Here is an 18,125-nt window from a genome sequence, read left to right as displayed (position 1 = left end):
AGTGATCGGACAGTCATGATTTAATGGTAAAGGTGGTTAATTAAAAGTTACATTCTTTATTAAAACAACAAGAAAGTTAACAGTCAGTTTACCAGTTTGCCCTTGTTTATCAGTGAACTTGAAAGATGGAGCAGACAGCAAAATCATAACTAAGCCTTTGGTAGTTGTGACACCACTCATGGTCAACTGTGCTGCTGCCATCAAAGTTTCTGAAACACATGAGAAAGTATCAATAAGGATTTAAGGAAATAAAGATTTGTAAAGAAATGTACAAAGAGAACTTTCTAAGTTTAAGAGATGTTGCATGAAAATCTGCCTGCAATATGTTTTGAGTCAAAGCACCTCTTTCATTTGAATTTCAAAAAGTCACGTTCTGCTTACATGAAAATATCAACTTCTTTTACATGAACTACTGTGACCTTGAAAGACCTTCCACAGTGAACAAAACGAAACAGAGACTATATGTCACGAGGGCCGAGTGGCCTGTACTGAAAAGGACTCAGGTGCAGAAACCCAGAGCTGAGACAGCAGATGATGCGACAATTTATTAGGCGTAGTGCAAAAAATGTAGCAAAGACAAAAAAACAATAAGACGTGGTGTTTGACGAGGCGCGGCCTGGGAAACGTGGCTAGGGCGAGGGAACGGGATGCAGAGTGGAGCTGAGCAGGGAACAGTCACACTGAAGAGAGAAGACAGTGGAGTTAGGGAGGTAGTGGAGGCAGCTCTGAAGTGGCAAGTTGTAGGAGTGGCAATTCTTACTTGCAGTAGGGGACATGGAGTGTTGAGAGGGGGGTAAGAGAATCCAGGGAGGGCTGAGTGGCGTAGAAAGGCTGACCTGAGATCCGGGGCTTCAGATGGAGTGTGATGGCAGGAGGGCAGGCAGGTGAGGCACAGAGGGATTTTCAAAATGATTGTTTGGTATCCTGAGTCTGGAGGTGGAGCATGAGCCAAGGTGAAAACAGCAACTGCAGCACAAGAGAGTCTGGTTAACAAGATAAATCACAGCACAAACTTGAAGTATTAGGCCTGTTACCAACATGTGTTGATGACGAACTGGCAGTGAATGAACATCAATGTGTGGCTTAAATCCCTCTGGCTTGATTGCCTGCAATAGGCTCCAGGTGTGCAGGAGCTGGCCCTGCCCAGGGGCGGATCCCAGGTAGGTTCAGGAGCCCTATGGAAATTCCAGCCACCCACCGCAGACCATGACACTATATTCAGAATATGCATGTGCGAGCATGGATTTATACTAGCTATACTAGCACCTAAATGCACAGACACTGTGGGTACATCAGGGAGTGCATCAGAGATCAGATATAAGATAAGATAAAGATAAGAATAATTCGTTATTGTCATTGCACATTCATAATTGGTACAATAGTACAACGAAATTGGAAACTGTCCCACATCGGCACTAAACACAACTAAACCAGAAGAGGCTTTGTAGTGGATTTTTAAAAAGTGAAAATAAAAAAAGTATGAATTAATAAATGACACAATTAATGTTTATTGCGCATAAAACTAAAACTAAAACCTCTGGAAAAGGCTGCTGCTGCCATCGCTTGTAAAAGTGGACCAAGTGCTCAGCTTGAGAAAAAGTTGAGAAAACAGAGAAATTTGGAACAATAGGTTTTTAAAAATGCTGCAAATACTTTATATACAAAGTAATTCAACCCACAGGGAACACAGTCAGATGTGAGTCGCCCTTTCACTTTTGTTTTCAACCAAGTGTTTCTGTCCAGGCTGTACCCCGCCTCTCGTCCTATGACAGCTGGGATAGGCTCCAGCGCCCCCCGCGACCCTGAACAGGATAAGCTGAAGTGAATGGATGGATGGTTTCTGTTTGTCTAGTCTGCTTTATAGGAATAGAAGCCCATCAGCTATTGTTATGACCATGACAAAACACGCTTTTCTTTTAGGTTGACACTTCATAATACGTGTCATAAGTGGATTGTGAATCATGTTATATATTTTTATTAGTGTTTAAGAAGTTCTAGCAAAGTTAGGATTATATTTACTTATTTGATTCATTTCCTTTAATTAAATATTAAAATTAAATCCAAGCTGATAAAAAGCTATAATGAATATATTCCGATGGCACTGGGTCAGACTAACAAATATCAATCTTGTTTTTGTAATAGAGGTGTCAGTACTGATAACTGAGTCTGTTATCTGGTGAAACGATAACTAGTTCAGTCCGGTTAAAATTGTGAATTATTGTATTTCAGCAACTACACAGGGCAGTGCAGATCTGCAAAGCTTTCTTTATCAACAGCTGGTCAATTTCCACAGTTACTTTTAGAGCAATGGGTTTGATGCACATAACAGGTGTTTGTTTCAAATCAGCATTTGAAACAAACATCTTTGTACGTAGGAATATATCAGTTAATGGGTACTACATTACAAATACTGTCTATGATACACATAAAAGCAATTGCACATTTATAGCAATAATACATAGAAAAAAGCAGATCTGACAAGTTTTGGAATGTTTCAATGATTACTGTCTTGTTAGTATCATGTTTCTGTAAGCAGACAGGGAGAACTGTGTGGTGACTCCTTAAGTTTGTTTTCTTTTGGTACAGTATGACTCTCAACTTGCTATACTAGTTACATACTTGTAATTTTTTCTGTTTAAGGGAATAAAGAAAATAATATATACTAGGCTTTTATAAAGCATGTCTGCTATATTCAAATGATAGAAGATGTAGAAAGATTCTTTAAAAAAGTACACACAGAGCAGTTAGTATGATATGATTTATTTTAACTTTATTTATTTAGGGCTAGCCCTCGTTGTTGTTGAGAATTCAAGTTAAATAGAATGTGTCCTTACAGTATGTCCAATAAATCTCTACCGAATTAATCCTAGAATAAAATCTAGAATCAAGCACACAAACAGATGATTCTCTGAGCATTCAAGACAATCTTTCACACATTCTTCATCATCTAGTTGCTCTGATGTGTGACTTTGTGTAAAAAGACTTGCTTGAGTCTTTGTGTGGCTCCTTGGCCCAGTGGTATGATTCGCGCTTTGGGTGTGAGAGGTCCCGGGTTCAAATCCTGGACGAGTCCACTTGTTGCCTATAGAGCCTCTCAGCTGCCACGTGTTGTTTAGGCTCCATTTGAAAGAATCTCTGCAGCTGCACACATGTTCCCATTGTACCTCATACAGGGACAGCTAACAGATCTGATATAAAGGATGTCGTTTGCCTTGTTCTTATTGTTTACCATTTGAATTGTCCAAAAGGTTTTTCTAAGGTAATTATTTGTTATTCATGTTGGCCTAACAAGATAACACAGAGTTTTATTTTAGATTAAATAAGAGAATTTAATTCAAACTTGTACACAGAACTACTACAGTACACAGATATGTATCATATATTATAAACGTGTAACTCTCTCACACGACATTAACAATATGCATGTGGAAAAATGCACATCAGTTTTACTGATACACAAAAGGGCCAAAAATAAACATCAGTAAACATTAGTACTTCAGTACCACAAACGAATCTCTTTCAGTGCATTATGCACACATGTAACTTATGTACCAAGTGAAATAAAATATTAGAGATGAAAATTATGCGATGATTTTAACTGCAAAATTCAGATTTTAGGGTCAAAATTTGACTTAATTTGTGGTGTAAGGTTTCTGGTTATAAAGCTTGACGCTGTCATGTTCATCTGTATGACTATATGCTCATGCCACTGTGTTGATTGCAGGTGGGTGCATGCTCCATGTGTCAGGGTTTTTCTTCAGGTACTTTTTTGTCTGCCATGATCTAAACACGTGCACCTCATTGGAAGCTCTAAATAACCCACCTAAATTGGTTCTTAATTTAAAATTAAAAGTGATCATCTGAAAATTAGATGAAAGCTTATTTGTGACAATCTAAGAAACGTGTAATTGAAGCTGCTCCTCTTTGCTGTGGGCAGGTTTGAGAGCAGCCACCTGGGCTTCGCTGGAGAGCAGCAGGAGCAGCCTCAGCACCTCACTCCTCGGCCTGCAAACACACCTCTGCTGTGACCTGGAAAATGCCTAAGGAAGCTTTTCCCTTTTCACTTTGGGTGTAAGTGGTCCTGGGTTCAAATCCCTGATGAGCCTGTTTGGTATTTGGGGCTTTGCTGTTGAACTGTTTATGCAAGTCCTGGGCAACTGTAATTTGCTATTTTCAGCTGATCCAAAATGCTGGAGCGAGAGTACTGGCAGGGCCTAGAAAGAGAGAGCATAACGTTCAAGACTCAAGATTTTTTATTTGTCACATGCATAGTCATTAAATTACAAAAACAAACAGTGAAATGTCTGCTGAACTGCTCCTTTGACTGTACAAAAAAATACATTATATACAATAAGTAAATTATTTTAAAAGTCTGGAAATTTTAAATCAAAAATCTGAAAATGTACATTGTGCAAATAGAGTGTTAAAGTGTCTTGTGCCATATTAGCACAGCAACGTATTGACAGAGTAGTGCAAGTAAACAAGTGACCAGAGTAATATAAACAGAGTAATTCAACAGAGTGACCAGAGAAGTGTAAACAGTAATGCAACCAGGGTAGTGTGAACAGATTGATATAAGGTCTTGTTTCAGTCACTTATTGATGCTATGAGGGGAGTGGGGGCATGTTCTGATTTAGGACTCGTATGGCCTGAGGATAGAAGCTCCTCCTTGAGTCTCTCTGTTTTTGCCCCGATGGTGTGGAACCTTCTGCCTGATTGCAGAAGTTGAAACATTTTGTTACTGGGATGGGACCAGTCCTTTAATATCTGAGATTGTCATGTCTGTGTGTAGGCAGGCAGGAGGAGAGGACCCAAAATGCAGGACTCGAGGAGGTGGAAGAGACTCAAAATACAGAGCTTTATTGCTGGGAAGAGGCAGAACAGAAAAACACTAACTAAACTGGGAGTACCGAATAACTAGACAGGTTGGCAAACAGAACACACAGAGGGAGAGAGGGTAAAAGACGTTAACAAAGCGACACTGACACAAAGACACACTGGGCTTAAATACACTGAGGAGTCAACAAGGAATTAGAGACAGAAGGGGAACACAGCTGGGAGGAATAAGACCTAACGAGACAGGGAGAGCAAAGCTGGAACACTGACATCAGACAGGAACAAGAACCTTCAAAGTAAAACAGGAAACAAAACACACTTTACTAAGACACGGACTAGACAGAGAGAGACAGACTTGACACTGACCAAAACCTACTAAATAATAATCATAATCAAAACAGTATCACTGATAAATCAAATCATAAATCATAATCTAGAAAAACACCAAAACATGAGAAACAGAAAGCTGGGTCAACATCACCCAGAACCGTGACAGAGATGCTCTGGACCAACATCTCCTGGTGTAAATGTCCTGTAGGGAAGTTATATTTGTGGATCATACTGTATTTGCATTTGTAACACAGCAGCGTTCTGACGCACGGATCACTCTGCTTTTCAATCCTGGACACAGTTATTCCCACACCAGGAAGTGATGTTCTGTGTGAGGATGCTCTCCACAGCGCCTGAATAGAAAGTTCTGAGGACCACTTGAAAAACCTGCTGACTTCCTGAGTTGTTGGAGACGGTACAGGCGCTTGCCTAGCCTTTTTGGACTGGACGTGAATGTGAGCAGACCATTTCAGGAATGAGGAGATGTGAACACCGAGAAAAAAAAGAAGCAGAAACTGCTAGAAGTGGGTTTCAAACCCACACCTCCAGGGGACAGTGAGCACTAAACACAGCACCTCAGACCACTCAGCCACCCTGAAACAGATCTAACTGAACTGATTTTCTGATAAATCCAGAATCCAGTTTAAAACCCTTTATAGCACAGAATCTGCATTCTTAGGGGTCTTTAATAACATCCTCCTGGCATGTGGTTCTGGTAACCACGTTGTTCTGGTCTTGATTGACCTGACTTCTGCCTTTGACACAGTAGACCAAAACATCCTATTATCTTGATTAAATGATCTAGTGGTTACTGGTGGCACTGCACTTAATTGGTTTAGTCTTATTTGGCAAACAGAACTTTCTCTGTCAGCTTCTCGGTTCCAAATCATCGTCTGCTTCTCTGTCATGTGGCGTCCCAAAGGTGTCAATTGTAGGGCTTGTACTGTATATATTGCCTTTGGGTTTCATCCTTAAAAGGCATGGGATCTCTTTTCATTGTTCCACTGATGACTGTCAAATTTATTTGCCGCTAAAGCAGAAGGATGGACTCTCCATAAAACCTCTCTTGACATGTCTAGATGACATTAAAGCTTAGTTGGCTTTAAACTTCTTAAATTCTAATGATAAGAAAACAGAGGTGTTGGTGTTTGGACCTAGTGGTCCTTGTGAGTCCTCCTCACATGGGCCTGGATGTTTATGTTTGGGACACCTGGAAGTTTGTCTTTAACCTGTTATTACTGACCTTGGTTTTAAGTGATTTTAAATTGGACAGCCAAGTTAGAGCCTGTGGTGAAGTCCAGTTTTTATCATTTAAGGTGACTGACAAGAGTGAAATCTTTTCTTTCTCTGCAGCACTTTGAAGGGTTTTACTTTTATTTCCTCAGTTAGTTATTATTACTCTCTTGCTCTCTAAACTAAACTGAAATACATAAACTCACAATAGAAAGTAAGTGAAACTAAACTAAATTAAAAACAAATGAAAAAATGAAAAAAAAAATGAAAATGCAAAACTAGAATAACTGCAGTTAACCCACCCACCTGTCGTAGAAGCTGACTAGTGTGAGTGGGCATCAAGGGGCAATGGAGGAGGCTGACTGTAGATGAGCAGCCTGAAGTTTAGAGTGTCGTGGAGAGTTAGCAAAACAAAAACACCGTCCCACTTTTAACCCCTGACTTTGACAGACGTCGTCTCTTTTTATGCGACAACCTCTGGTGATTAATATAAAAAACAAGATTACCTTTAATGTGTTTCTGTTTAAGCTCAAATTGATTTGATGTTTGGAGGTTTTCTCAGTGTTCATCAGTCACTCTTGACCTGGTGTTATCATATGGTTTATCTGTTTTATATTTGGAAATGTGGGATTCAGTGTTCTCTCATCACAAACCTGTTTCTGTCACGGTTTGCCAGGGCAAGCCGTGGGGAATGTTAGAGAAAGGACCCAAACGCTGGACTTAGTGCAATTAACAGTGCATTTATTTACAGTGGGGGTAAATATACACCACACAATAAGTCTCCCGAGTGTTCCCTCAACTCCGTGTCGTGCCTTCTCCCAAGTGCTGGTATTCCGTGCTCTCTGCTCCTGTGCCTACGCACACCCCGTGCGTCCTGCAGTCCCGTGTTCCGCTCTCCTGAGGAAAAACCAACAGACGCAGCCGTTATGGCACCACTCCAGCAGGCATACACTTAACAGTACTTGCGACACTGACATGGAGTCTAACTCAACGATCCTGCGCCGGAGGAAGCTCCATTGCTCTGTTAAGTAGCTCCCCCGACGAGCCTGATCAGAAGCAGGTGTGTGGGAACCTAGGCGTGACCAGCAGCTGGCAGGGCCACACCCATCAGGCCTGCAGGTGGCTGTCCTTCATCCTCCAGCCACACCCGCAGACACACGTACACACACACACACACACCAGCATGGAACACAAGAGCACAGTGCAGCAAACATACACGCAATAATAATGATAACAATAACAATAAAAGGTTCACACCGTTCACGGACCCCGAGTCCCAGGAACCGGGTCCGTGACAGTTTCTCTTGTGCATGAGTTTAAAGCTCGCGCTCCACCTCGCCGCTGCTCTCTTCTCCTCCACTTTTAAAAAGAAAATCTTTACCGACCTTAAGATTACTTACTGGATCCACCCCAGATGAGCTGCTTTTGCAGTTCCAGGAAACCTGTACTCAGACCCTAAACCCTGTGAGGGTCAGGCGTCAGTGTAGAAGAGCAGAGTGAAAGTGGAAGAAAGACAATTGGCAGGTTTCGTTTGAAATGTTAAAAGAATGTTGGAAATTTGATCAGAATACAGTGAAAATGAGAGAAACAGATGTTTTTCTCAGATCATTGTTGTAAATTGTCATAATCCCCATGTTCTCTTTAAGACTATCAGCTCTACTCTAAACAACCCTGAAAGCCTCTGCTGACACATGTAATCAGTTCCTTTCTTTCTCTGTAAACAAGGTCGAATCTGTCAGGTCAGCAATAGTACTTCCTACAGATGACCCATCAGTGTTTATTCCATGACTGTAAACATGTTTCCATTTGTTACTTCAGTCTTTACTCTGAAATACAGGAAATGACATCATGGCTCAAAATCTTTGTCGTTAAACCAATTCTTTATTTAACATTTTTTTTTAACTTTATTTAAGAACTTTAATAAAATACATTCAATAAAAACTTGAGAACAGGAAACTGATTTTTCATCCAACCACTGAAAAAAAACGTAACCACTGAACACAAACACTACAGAAGAACAATTTATAAAGATTAACATTGAACTACAGGAACATTTTGATTCATAGCCTCATTAGATCTTTAAGGAGAGCCGATCTGAACTCTGTGGAGCCTGATCTCCAGGGTTTTAAGTTGGACTCTGAAACCAGAAGAGGATGTTTCTCTCTCTTCAGATTCACTGTCGTCCTGTGATGGGAACGATTTCAGCCCTGCGTGATCACGCTGATGTTTGCACAGAGCAGATAATGAAGTGAATGTTTTGGCACATTGGTAACAGTGAAACAGTTTATTAGTAACGTGGGATTGTTTGTGTGCAGAGTATGAACTGAGATTACTGAAGCTCTTGTCACACTGCTCACAGCTGTAGTTTCCTTCCATGTGTGTACGTTCATGCTCATTGCGATTACTTGAACGTGAGAAGATTTTGTCACAGTGTCTGCACTTGTATGGTTTCTCTCCTGTGTGGACTCGTTTGTGTGTTTTAAGGTGACTTGCAGTGGTGAAGGATGACCCACACTGATCACAGAGGTGCTTTTTGACCCCACTGTGAAAGAGTTCATGTCGTTTTAAGTCACTTGATGTGGGGAAGCTTCTCCCACATTCTTTGCAGTCTTTCAGTTTGTCTCCAGTGTGTTTACGTTGATGTATTTTCAGGCTGGCTTGCTGACTGAAAGTTTTTCCACAGATGTCACAACGAAAGTCTTTCCCACCACCACAGCGATGACAGGGTTGAGAAGTGGATCCATCTGTGTCGCTCTGCTTCTAAACAAAGACACAAAGACAGTGTAAGTCAGTCCTTCGACACTTTTATCCTGAAAGTTGCCTGAAATATCTCTGCAGACGTCCAATTACATTTTACTGTTTCAGTTAACACACTCAGTTTACTGGGCTACAATAACTACAATACTACCACCATAATACTACAGGAATACTTATTTAATATTAAAGTAACATCTGACTTATACCTAAGTACTACCATACTAGGGCTGCGTGATATGACCCAAAATTCATATCTCGATATTTTTTAGCTGGATATATATATCGATATAAGATATATACCTCAATATTTTTTTGAAGCCATAAAGTAAGAACAAAAAGAGAGTTCTTAGTCAAAGCTGTGTCCCAGATGTCACACAGGCACTTTTATGAACATACAGCATAGATGTACATGAAAAAAATTACTCAAAAATAAATTATGAGCATTTATTAAATAATAATGCTCCATAAATAAAAGAAAACTATGTTGTTTTTGTGCATAACAAAGAGCTCACAATTGTGCAGTCAAAATGTAAACTAAAAGACGCTGAGCATAATAACATAGACAGATGTCACAGCTGCTCTGTTCCCAACTTCTACTGCGTGACTGGAGTTTGAAATCCATTTCGTAACCATTTCTCTTAACAGGTGCCATTTATGGTCCTTATTAGGGCTGCACGATTAAAATTAGAAAATCGCGATCTCAATTCATACTTATGTGCGATCTCATTTCCAAATGACAACGATTTAAAAAAAAAGAAAAAAGAAAAAGATTGTACCGCATTTTGATCCGGGATGTAATCTGCATGAAAACAAGCGCGAGGGCGGAGCCTTATACCACGTGATACAGAAGCTGTGCCGTGTGATGCTAAAATTGACAGGGAAAATACAACGGAGAGCACGTCAGGGATGACGAGAAAGTGACTGGAGAAAATCCGTCCCGGTCAACCACCCAAACATCAATAACAGGAACCTTATACAGTGCTTCCCTATACACGTCGAACTTCCGCAGGCACAAAGAAATTACGGAGGCTATTACTTATCACCTGACCAGAGATATGGCTCCCATCAACACTGTGCAAAACGAGGGATTTAGGAAAATGATCAACACCCTAGACAAACGCTACACAGTGCCGTCCCGCAACTATTTTTCTATTGTTGCACTACCTGCTCTATACACGCAGTGTCGAGCAACGGTGGAGACGGAATTTCAAGCAGTACAACATTTTGCGGCAACAACAAAATGTGAGACATTTGTTGTTTTTATGTTTATTTATTGTTTTTATGTTCAGTCTCAACTGTTACGAAGTTGATGTGCAGTTAATAAGCGCTATAAATATTTATACTGGAAAAGAAAATCGTGAGAGAATCGTGATCTCAATTCTAAGCAAAAAAATCGTGATTCTCATTTTATGCAAAATCATGCAGCCCTAGTCCTTATACACACAATATGGCACTATTATGTTGAAGCACAGTACGTATCACTCCGCGAGGCTCCTCGGTAGCCATAATGGATCCGACAATCCATCAAGCGGTGCAGCTCCGTAGCTTACCAAAGTCGTACTAAAACATTTTTTGACAGATTGCTGAGCGCTGTGTACCACATAAAATCGGTTCGCGGTGATCAAGCACAACCAGAATTCATACAAAAGGCGCGCTGTCAACTTTTGAGAGAATGAAAGGATTTTAGGCCGTGCAGCCCCTCTGGGCTGCATGGCGTTAGCATGGTTAGCTCGTTAGCATGGTTAGCTCGTTATCATGGTTAGCTCGTTAACACGTTGACGCTGTCCAGCCCCACGCACGGGGCGATGCGCAGTAACTCGTTAATGGAGATTTGCTGTGTTCATCTTGTCGTTGCCTGCAGGTGAAGCGATGGGGGAGGAGGGTGAGTTGTGTTCAGTGAAGGAGAGAGGCGAGGTCGAGTAAAGTTGCGTAAAGACAAAAGTGGACGAAAGAGAGGCAAACTTGTGGCTCCACAACTATAATTATAACGTAACATAGACTATATCGATATAAAGGATATTGTCACATCTTATATCTCGTATAAAAATATATCGATATTTTTTAAAAACTCGATATATCGCCCAGCCCTATACCACACTACTGTTTTTAAGGTACCCATGCTAAACTACTATAACACTGAAATAAGACTGATTTAATACTGTATTTATAACACTGTAATTGTGCAGTTATAACACTCAGCTGACGTGATACAAGAAAAACACTATTACCCCCAACGACACTGTAATTATAACATTAAATGGGTATTTTAACACTAATGTTTAAAAGTACTAAAGCTATAAGGAAGCAATGATACTACGACTACAATACTGCAATACCATTACGTAACGATACAACTTTGTTATACATAAGAGAAGATTACTGAATGGTTTGGTTTTGTACTTAATTTATGTTTTATTTTATTCTATTTACACCTGACAGAGGAATGAGCCGCTGTAAACCAAAGGCCATTTATGCAGAAATAATAACACCATGATATACCACGAAGCTGCCTGAAGATTAAATAACAGCAACATATCAATTTTCAGCATTTTCAGTTTCTCGTGATCGTGTAAACAAAAATCATAAGTGAAATGAAAATCTGAATAATGGCTCAGAGCTACTCTTTGGTGCAGTAAAAGTGCTAACATGCTAACACAATTTAATGAGCAGACTTGTTCCAAACAGTCAGACTGAACTTACAAGAATAAAATAAAAATACATACCTCACAGTAACTGCACTTGTAGAGTCTCATTCTGGTGTGGCTCTGTTGGTGTTTTCTCAGGTACTGTGGAGCTTTAAAAGTCTTCTCACACAGGTCACATTGATAAGGTCTCTCCTCACTGTGGGTAAACATGTGGCTTTGTAAGTGTGCATCTGTTCTAAAGTATTTGCCACACTGATCACACCAGTACACATCTTCTCCGGAGTGAATGCGTAGGTGTATATTTCGGCTCCATAGCTGGCTGAAAGTTTTTCCACAGATGTCACAGCTGTATGCCTTAATTCCAGAGTGGGTAACTAGATGTCTCTGTAAGTGGCTACTTCGAGTAAAAGCTCTGCCACACTGATCACAGCTGTAAGCTTTAACTCCACTGTGGACGACTTGGTGTCTTTTCAGGGCATTCTTCCAGGAAAACGACTTTCCACACAAGTCACAGCTGAACGGTCTCTCTCCAGTGTGGATGAGCTGATGTTGTTTTAGTTTAAACTTCCAGGTAAAATCCTTCCCACACTCGTCACAGGTGTATTTTTTTTCTCTCTTTCTTCTGTGAGGTTTGTCGGCCTCCTGAGAGCTCTGACTTCTCGGTCTATGTTGGTCCTGCAGTGACAGAGATACAAACAGAGGCAGTGAGTGAAATGCAGTCATTAAACAAACAGAAGCTTCAAACTCCCTCCATTAACACTAGTTTTAAACCTGAAGGTGGAGTGTGGCACCAAACACCTTAAAGGTCTCTTTTCCCCACCTACATTACATCCAACCTGGTGTTAAAGATAATTAATCATTGTTTAAACACTCTAAAATCATGCCCATCTCTCCTGCTTGTACACAAATATTAATGCTAACACTCAGAATAGTAATAAATGTTTACCAGGTCTGTACTTTTGTATTTTTCCTGTTGCTGTTTCCTATTATATATTTCTATAATTGTCTAATTTATTCGATAATAATAAATCAAATGTAACAGAAAACTGTGTCCCATAATCAGGGGTTAAAATGGGCCAGCGTTTATGTTTTCTGGCACAGAATCTGAACGACTGCAGGTGCTGATAAGTTGCGGTCGGAGTATTTCAACATCTAGTTAACAATACAGAAGACAAGTGAGAATAAATGGAGTAATATTTTTTATGTGGCAGGTAATTTCGAATCCAGCGATTCTATCAGCCCAACAAACATCAGCAAACACACAAACTGTTGTGTGCAGTTTGTCTCACAATGTCTCACAATGTGATTTAAAGACTGCAGTAAAATCCTCTGCAAGTTAGTGCAGGATAAGCAGGCAAGTTTAATGTAATGTGATGGATTTAAAGTAAAGAACAGTGTGTAACGAGTGCACAGTGACTGTGGTGCTCATGTCAGAGTTAGGTTACATAAAGTGTAGCAGAGATTAACTTAAACTTAAGCTCATGATGCTGACATTCATTCACTGAGCTCCACCCACATACCAACAGTATAGTGTCTAGGGATGGGTACCGGTATCCGGTGCCATGATGGCACCGGTTCTGACATAAACGGTAGTAACCAGACCGAAAAGCAGCGCACATTCCGGTGCTTTTTTTTCCCTGAGCTGTGATACACTTTAGATTCTAGCCAATCATTTTACGTTTCCGAGGATAGTAGGCGGGTCCAGGTACGTACGTTCTTTTAGAGCAGAGCTACAGATTAAAAATGCCCAAGGCGAAGCGGTCAAAAGTCTGGCTGTACTTCACAGCAAAATATGCAAACTCAGCAGCCTGCAACAAGTGCTTTAAGCTGATACTGTCAAAGGAGGTAACAACTCAAATCCAATGACACACCTGCCGACGCATAGCGTTTTTTTTTTTATAAGCCGAGAAATGCGCCATATTTAATAGCTTGCTGCGAGACCTCACACCGTGCACATCTACTGCGGGTGGGTTGCCTGTTATCGGACCCGGAGTTAGCAACATGAACCCGAAGAGGAAAGTCCTGGCCCCTAGCCCTGCCAGTGTAGCAGAAATGATGACGGATGATGATGGCAGCAGCCGTTCTTCTCTGCGTGAGTAGCTTAATGTTGTTCATGTGTAATTTACGTTGAGTAAATCACGTTATTACATTAATGCATATAAGGTGAACTAGCAAACATCATCATAGCTACATGCGGCTGTCTTCTGGTTTGATACTCCCTTAACCCTGGCCAAAAAGGCTAAAATGACCAAAGAAAAAGTGGAAAACAGCTAAACATGAGAGGTTTTTGGACAAAGTTTGTGTTTTTTCCATTGTTTAAGCACTGCTTCCAGCCAAGAGTGATACCATATATGCCCTATAGCTGCAGAAAAGGCTAACATTGTTATCTTTTTACAAAAAAGACAGCTGAACATGAGAGGTTTTTGGACCAATTTTGTGTTCTCCATTCTTTAAGCACCAGTTTGAGCACCGTTTAAGCACCGGCACTGTTTCAAAAGTACTGGTTTGGCACCGGTATCGGATAAAACCTAAACGATACCCATCCCTAATAGTGTCTAATATAAAGACAGTGTACTGTCAGTGTAGAGAATGGAAATCAGCCAGGACAACTCATGAAACATCTGCTGACATCTGGATGAATTCACAGCTACATTAAAAAAATTATATATTTGTATTTTCTACTCCTTAGATTTTCAAAACAGGCTTGTTACTTCTGGTTTAAGGCATTTGAGGGGAGTTATTGCATCACTGTGGGCATCAAAGATCAAATTGAGTGGAGCCTAGATATGAAATCCAATCCTGCATCATACACCAGGCTATGTGGTAAAGTCCTCAAAATGGAGCATGTAACGCAAACCGTAAATTTTATCTGAGCTGAAAGGTTTAAATCACCGTCAATTTCATCCTTTTATGTGAGAAATAGATTCAGAGTTTGCTGACATTCCTTATCATAGAGAGGTCCATTGGCTAAGTTGGGAAAAAGTTCTCAATAAGAGTTTCTGAGGTCAGCAAGGAAATCTGTCAGTTTATGACTAGGTGGAGGGGGGCTGAAGCTATAAGAATGTGAGAAACGCTCAGACACTTTGAGATCAGGCGGACACCCTCCCGCGCTCATCTCCCCTCCAGATGGTTTATGCTCAAAAGTGTTGAATTGTATGGAATAAAATGATTGTTGACCAAGTTGGCGCACTTTGCTGATAAACTGAGCGCACTGAGTTCGCACGGCGCTTTGGTGACTGTGAAGCACAAAAAGAGAATTTCAAGCTTCTTCTTTACGTGGAAACTGCACCTGTGCAGATTCAGATGGAGCTGCAGTGTAATGATACACTCAAGGCAAAGTACGACACTGAATGGCCCGCACAGTTTATTAGTTCCATTCCTGCAGCAATGCCCCAGCTCTGTCTACATGCAGCTCCAACCTTGTGTCTGTTTTCATTTATTTTTTCTGGGTTTTTGGCAGCATGTTCACATTTCTAACTTGCATAATTTCGACAGGATATATTTTTATGAAGATCAAAACATTTAAAGTTAAAGTTGATTTTTTAAGTTTATTTATTCTGGAATAATATTCCTGTCTGTTTTTATTCATATCTATGTTTAAAAAACATTGTTTTAGTGTGTTCAATAAATGTTTATCTTGTTTGGCCCGCGACCTAAAGTGTGCCTTGAGTTCCACAGAGAGCAGCAGGTCAGCTGATCACAGCCTGTACATTAAGAAAATCGACTGGAGCTTTCAATAGAAATGATTGTGAGCTATGACCCTTTTCCCCGTGATTATTACATTACAATAATATAGCACAAGGTTCAGTTAGTTTAGCAAAAAATATATATCAGTACTTCAGCTTTTAATGGAGTATTTCTTAACACTAGTATCTGTCACCTTCTGTGTTGAGCTCATTGTTTTCTCTGCAGTGGCTGAGCTGAGTCCAAGTAGCTTAAGTGTTCCTCTGCTGCTCCGTCAGACTCTTCTCCTCCTGCTGATCAGCTGGGACAGAAAACAGAACTTTGTTAAGCTCCACACTGCACTGAAGAGTCAAAGTGTCTCATATGTTCATCTGACAACACAAAGAACAAATTTTAGCTTCCTTGGGTGGACAACTTGTTTGAAACAAACACAAAAGGTTTGAGCACCGATACCAAATTCAGCAGTATGGCACACCAGTACCAGGAGAGCAATTCCTCTTTAAAAAAAAGCCCTGGCCAAGAACGAAAACAGAACAATCAATGGATTACAATGGAGAGTACAGTGTTTCCCAACCACTGTGCCGCGGCATATATACGTGTGCCATGAGAAATGATCAGGTGTGCCGTGGAAGATTATCCCATCTGAGTGGGTGTAGAAATCTGAGCCATGATCTGAGTAACCCTCATCACTCAGTCACACTGATTCTCTACTTGTATCAAGTCCACTGCACTACTTTCAAGCATTCTGTCCTCTAATGTGTGCCTTTCTCCTCTTTGTATATACTCCTCTTATATGTTATTTATTCTTACTGTCTTTCTATTTATATTGTTTTCCATGCACAGTTGGTGTGGAGCACCCATGATTTAGCTGAATATGTACAAAGACAATAAAAGACTATTCGATTCTACAGTGGCGGTCCTAGCCTGTTTGGCGCCCTGGGCAAACACCCCCTCTGCCCCCCCCCCCCCCCCCCCCCCCTCACACACACACACACACACACACGAAGAGAGAGACAGAGTATGCATTGTATGCAAAAGTTGTATGCAAACGGCTACTAAACAGACATCATAATTCATTTTTCAATTTTGAAAAAACATCGGTGCAAATGATAAGTCTGTATCATAATGTCTGGTGTTTTTGTGTTTGTTGGTTTGTTTGTAATTTGTTTTATTTTGCAAGTTGGTCATTTTTGCTGCTCCAGCCAGCCAGAGAATCCCCCGCCGCCCCGCCCTCTCCTCCCTGTGCCGCAAGCAGCAGGCGCACCTCGCAAACGGAGGGTGCCCTTACTCCCAGCAAATGGGCGATAGAAAACCAATGCCATTCCCAATATGCGCTGGCATGATGTCGGGGCAGCATGAGAACGAGCCGTGATGCCGCCCCCACCATGATGCCGCCCCGGGCAACCGCCCGTGTCGCCCGTATCTAAAACCGCTACTGCTATTCTATATATCTTTGTTCCTCCATTTCAGTTTTGTTTGGAGCTTTAAAAAATCTGCAGTACTTTTAAATGTGATAAAATTAGAACACAGATCCCCTCTTAGGGTTCGAGGCTGTATTTGTTTTTAAAAATGCATCTCTGGTATCTCTGGCCAATCATTATTATTTTGCTAACAGATAATTGGGCTCATTTACTGAATACTGATCAGAATATATCAAATAGTCTTTGAAATGATTCTAATAACAGGCCTCTCAGAGTGAGGCCAGTTTTTACAATCAAATGCCCTGTGGGCCGACACAACTTTGCGCTGATAAGACAAAGGCAGCTGTGTTTTAGCCTGGAATACATTTATTTTTACGTTTCTCATAAATGTATTTCATTATAGCACTTTTAACGCCAACATGTTGGGTCTTTTGGAGCCGGAAGTGACCATATATGGATGAAGGGTGGCGCTAGCTAGCTTGGTTAGCAGGCTGCATTCATAAACTGTGCAGGTGCCACAGAGATGCTAAGTAGCGCTTAATAACAGGCTAATAAAATAACAGAAACTCTGATTACAATGAGCTAATTTAAAAGCTTTCTTCTAATAAAATTATTTTTCTGATATCTTTCTGTAAATTAGTTTAAAGCAACTTGAGTCAATTTTGTCAGAATTTTTTTCAACTGATTCACAAAAACTTGAGAACAGACACCGAGGAGAGCAACAGAAAGACTCATTCAGGAGCTCAACTCAAGATGAACTAAACTCGGATCAGTTAGCTCGGTGCTTACCTTTAAATCAGTCTTGACAATAAACTGAGAGAAAAACGCCATAAAGCGGGAACTCAGCTTCTTCTTCTTCTTCTTTTGGATTTTTTGGGCGGTTAAAGCTTTAAGGCGCATTACCGCCACCTGCTGGACTGGACTGTTCATGTCCCAAACATCATCAATTGGCCACAAATTTGTTGGAGTTTCTGTTAATGAAAAAGATGGAATTCAAGGATCTTGTTATTTGGTTTCTTTGTTTTCATCATTTACTCTACAATTTTCTGCCAGTGTATAGCAAACCCCACAGCTCAAATCAATGAAGAATTTAGTATTTTTTAAATATTGCTTAAGATGGAACAAGCAGCTATATAGGCCTAATTTTTAATCCAAACATGTGATAGAGGTTTACCACCAGGAGAAGCAGACTGTAAATAAAAGACTGTGCTACTGAAAA

The 18,125-nt window shown here is 40.6% G+C and overlaps 1 protein-coding gene and 1 long non-coding RNA gene across 2 annotated transcripts; both read right to left on the bottom strand.

Annotated features, from left to right (window-relative positions):
* Positions 1 to 555: 555 nt before the first annotated feature.
* Positions 556 to 1,189, bottom strand: LOC148101233 (uncharacterized). Its single transcript, XR_015719549.1, has 3 exons — positions 1,039 to 1,189; positions 761 to 966; positions 556 to 680 (listed from the first exon to the last, which is right to left on the bottom strand). It is a non-coding gene; the product is annotated as an uncharacterized LOC148101233 (long non-coding RNA).
* Positions 1,190 to 8,260: 7,071 nt separating this feature from the next.
* Positions 8,261 to 17,786, bottom strand: LOC148101232 (uncharacterized). Its single transcript, XM_087845975.1, has 4 exons — positions 17,696 to 17,786; positions 15,682 to 15,786; positions 11,880 to 12,476; positions 8,261 to 9,159 (listed from the first exon to the last, which is right to left on the bottom strand). Exons 2-4 carry the CDS (start codon positions 15,697 to 15,699, stop codon positions 8,479 to 8,481), a joined length of 1,296 nt encoding a protein of 431 aa, XP_087702101.1. The 5' UTR covers positions 15,700 to 15,786; positions 17,696 to 17,786; the 3' UTR covers positions 8,261 to 8,478.
* Between the last annotated feature and the right edge of the window lie 339 nt (positions 17,787 to 18,125).

This window comes from Neolamprologus brichardi, chromosome 9, assembly GCF_056152115.1.
Source record: "Neolamprologus brichardi isolate AB-2024 chromosome 9, ASM5615211v1, whole genome shotgun sequence".
NCBI lineage: Eukaryota > Metazoa > Chordata > Actinopteri > Cichliformes > Cichlidae > Neolamprologus > Neolamprologus brichardi.
Note: the sequence above shows the minus strand (reverse complement) of the source record. Positions and strands in the feature narration are given on the sequence as shown.